At 40.4% G+C, this 2,851-nt stretch overlaps 1 protein-coding gene across 1 annotated transcript; it reads right to left on the bottom strand.

The window, feature by feature from the left end:
• Positions 1 to 205: 205 nt before the first annotated feature.
• Positions 206 to 2,055, bottom strand: LOC119067828. Its single transcript, XM_037171000.1, has 6 exons — positions 1,683 to 2,055; positions 1,221 to 1,605; positions 1,032 to 1,158; positions 770 to 969; positions 523 to 696; positions 206 to 438 (listed from the first exon to the last, which is right to left on the bottom strand). The coding sequence occupies exons 1-6, from the start codon at positions 1,984 to 1,986 to the stop codon at positions 273 to 275; spliced, it is 1,356 nt and encodes a 451-aa protein (XP_037026895.1). The 5' UTR covers positions 1,987 to 2,055; the 3' UTR covers positions 206 to 272.
• Between the last annotated feature and the right edge of the window lie 796 nt (positions 2,056 to 2,851).

The following is a 2,851-nucleotide window of genomic DNA, read 5'->3' as shown; positions in this document are numbered from 1 at the left end:
CGCAACTCGAATTCTGAAAATGCATTCAAATCGATTCTACCCGCGTCGTTCATCGTCATAAAGTGAGTATCATAAAAACACAGGCTAAGTTACGCTTTCCTATTCGCAAAAACATTTCGCAGAATTTTCCACTCAAACGTCTAATGGATGATGGATGGATCGATATGGATGAGCGTTTGTTGTTAAGTGAAAAGGAAACATTTCATTCGATCGCTGGAGAATAACATTTGTTTTATTGTATTTTACATAAGAATTCAACACACCCCTACTGCCTACTGATCGGTAGGATGAATCAGATCATACATCTCTGTGTAAATGCCACCGTTCAAGACATTAGTGGCTAAAATTTCCAATGGAATTTTTTTCGATATTATCAAATAGCGGTCGCCGTCGGCTGTATTTTTGCTGTTCGATTTCAGTCCTTGCTTTGCTGCTATCCTTTAATTTCAGACAGAATATTTCGCGATTAAAAAGGACCTCCTCATCTCAACTGGGTGACATATATGATTATGTGTGACTTACGTGTGCAGTGTAGCCCGTTCCTCTTTGGTAAAGTCTTTCGAAAATATCAATTCATGTATGTTGTCCGCATCCATGTTGTACTTTTGCAAATATTCCGAGAAATATCGCCGATTCAGATTGTGATTTGTATCGTTAGTCAATCCCAGTCCCAAGCGATCCACTTTCAACTGAACGCTGAACTCAATTTATGCATAAATTTAGTGAGAACATGCAGCACAGATCGACCGAAAAAAATTATTTCATTTACCCGATCGGCGTCTCGATACCACCGGCACTCAGTGCTCCACCACTCCAGCCCAACAATTTCATCATTTTGAATCCTTTGTTGTTTTCGTTCAGTTGATTGCTGGTGTATTGATCGGATGTGGCGGTCGAACAATCGGCTTTTCGGTTGTCGGACTTTCCCATTGTGGTTTCAATTTTGGTGCTCTTCACTTCGGGCTTTTTCTGGATGAGATTTTCACATTTTCATTTTCTGATTCGTCATCATCTTGTTGCATTTATCTAACCTTCAGAGTGTAACATTCGTTCCGCAGTTGCTCGAGTGCTGCATCACTGGCAAGTGTCCTTGCGTCTTTTTTATTCGCTGATATAGCTTTAGCAACCGTCTTGTGGTTGACGTCAACGGAACACTCTCTGCGAAAGGACAAAAGCGATTGTTCATCGGGACAAGGGTGTAACACAAATATTGAACGTACGTTTCGTTCCCTATCATAGAATAGGTGACATTAATCAGTGCTTTCTGCTTGGCGGCACTGGTCTGTAATATTTGAAATGCATTTGTATCGGCACCCATTTCCATGATGATGAAATTTCCATATTTGTTCGGGCGAAGTGAGTTTCTGCAAAATCCCGACAGCTGATCGTTTCGACGCCGCTTTTCCGATTTCGACTTTTTCGGCTGATTTTGATGATTAGTGGATGAACACGCAGCTGACTGAATCGGAACGAAATTTTCTTGTTTGGATTCCATAGAAATTGGCTTTACCGGTGAAGATGTCGAATCGGCTGATGGTGTTTGCGGTGTGAATTGAATTGGTTTTGTATATTTCTGCGTGTTATTCTCCTCGATCGTCCGTCTTCCTGTTAAAGCAAAACGATTCGAATGATAGTCCAATTAAATGGGGGACTGTCACAAAATCACTCACAATTTTTTCTACCTTTCGCTTTAATGCCGGCAGCATCTTGCGCACCGACAAAGGTTCGTTTCAGTTTTGTCGCTCGCTTTTTTCGAAAATCTTCAGCAACCTCTTTGGACAGAAGCGCGACCTTTCTCATTGTCTTGTCGGGATACTTGCAGCCCATAAATTCAACATTTGTAAAGACTTGTGCCAAACAAACTAGTTCGTCTTCCTCGAATTTGTCTTTGTGTGTTTCCATAAACAATCGTCTCAATTCCCAATGTTCGTCGCTTTCATAGTCAGTTTTGTAATTGTCGACGTCCCAATCAGTGTTTGAACTCATTTTAATGAAACTGTTAATTTTAACAAGCGGTAACTATCAACAATGTGTTTTGGATGCCGTGCCGTGTGTGTTTCGCATTATTCTTTCACATTGACATTTTGTCAGTGTTGACCAGCGGTTGTGATGTTTAAAGATGTCGGTGTTGACATCTTTGCGAGTAGCGCAAATTTTAACGTAAAGCTAGTTTGAATGAAACGTATAGGTTTGTTGCAAGGTCATTTTGAAATGTCAAATTTCATCCACAGAAGGTAACTTAACCTCAACTTTCAGGATGACGAAAATTGTAACGAAAAAATTTACAAAGAAATTTGTTGACGTTTAGAGGTTATGTTCATCTCTGTGGATGAAATCGTCGGCGTTCGTGTTGTCAAAGTTCGGGTTTACAGTTATTTGGAACAAACCTATATAAACACGAACTTTGACAACCCGAACAACGACAATTTCATCCAAGGCTGTATACTTGGGGAGGTCACGCAGATACAGATACGCGGGTTACACACCACAGTTGATGATAAAATGGCCGATTTCATACAAAAATTCACCTACTCTGATGATTCTCGTTGTCTTGATGATGTGGTGAATTTTTTGTATATGTAAAGTCATCAGAAGTGGTGTGTTCCCGCGTATCTAATAAAATGGCGGTCTGCGTGACCTCCCCAAAGTATGCAGCCTTGAATTTCATCCACAGCAACGTCGCTTACCTGATATTTCATACAAATCGAGCAACGACGCCTACGCGATTTACACAGAAATATTATTGGGGTTATGGTTCTGTGTATGAAATTTGACAATTCATATGGCCTTGGAACAAACCTATTTCGTTTCTGTTTAGTGCTAGAAATCAAGGTTCTGAAAGAACAGGTTA

Source organism: Bradysia coprophila, assembly GCF_014529535.1.
Source record: "Bradysia coprophila strain Holo2 chromosome X unlocalized genomic scaffold, BU_Bcop_v1 contig_128, whole genome shotgun sequence".
Taxonomy (NCBI): domain Eukaryota; kingdom Metazoa; phylum Arthropoda; class Insecta; order Diptera; family Sciaridae; genus Bradysia; species Bradysia coprophila.
Note: the sequence above shows the minus strand (reverse complement) of the source record. Positions and strands in the feature narration are given on the sequence as shown.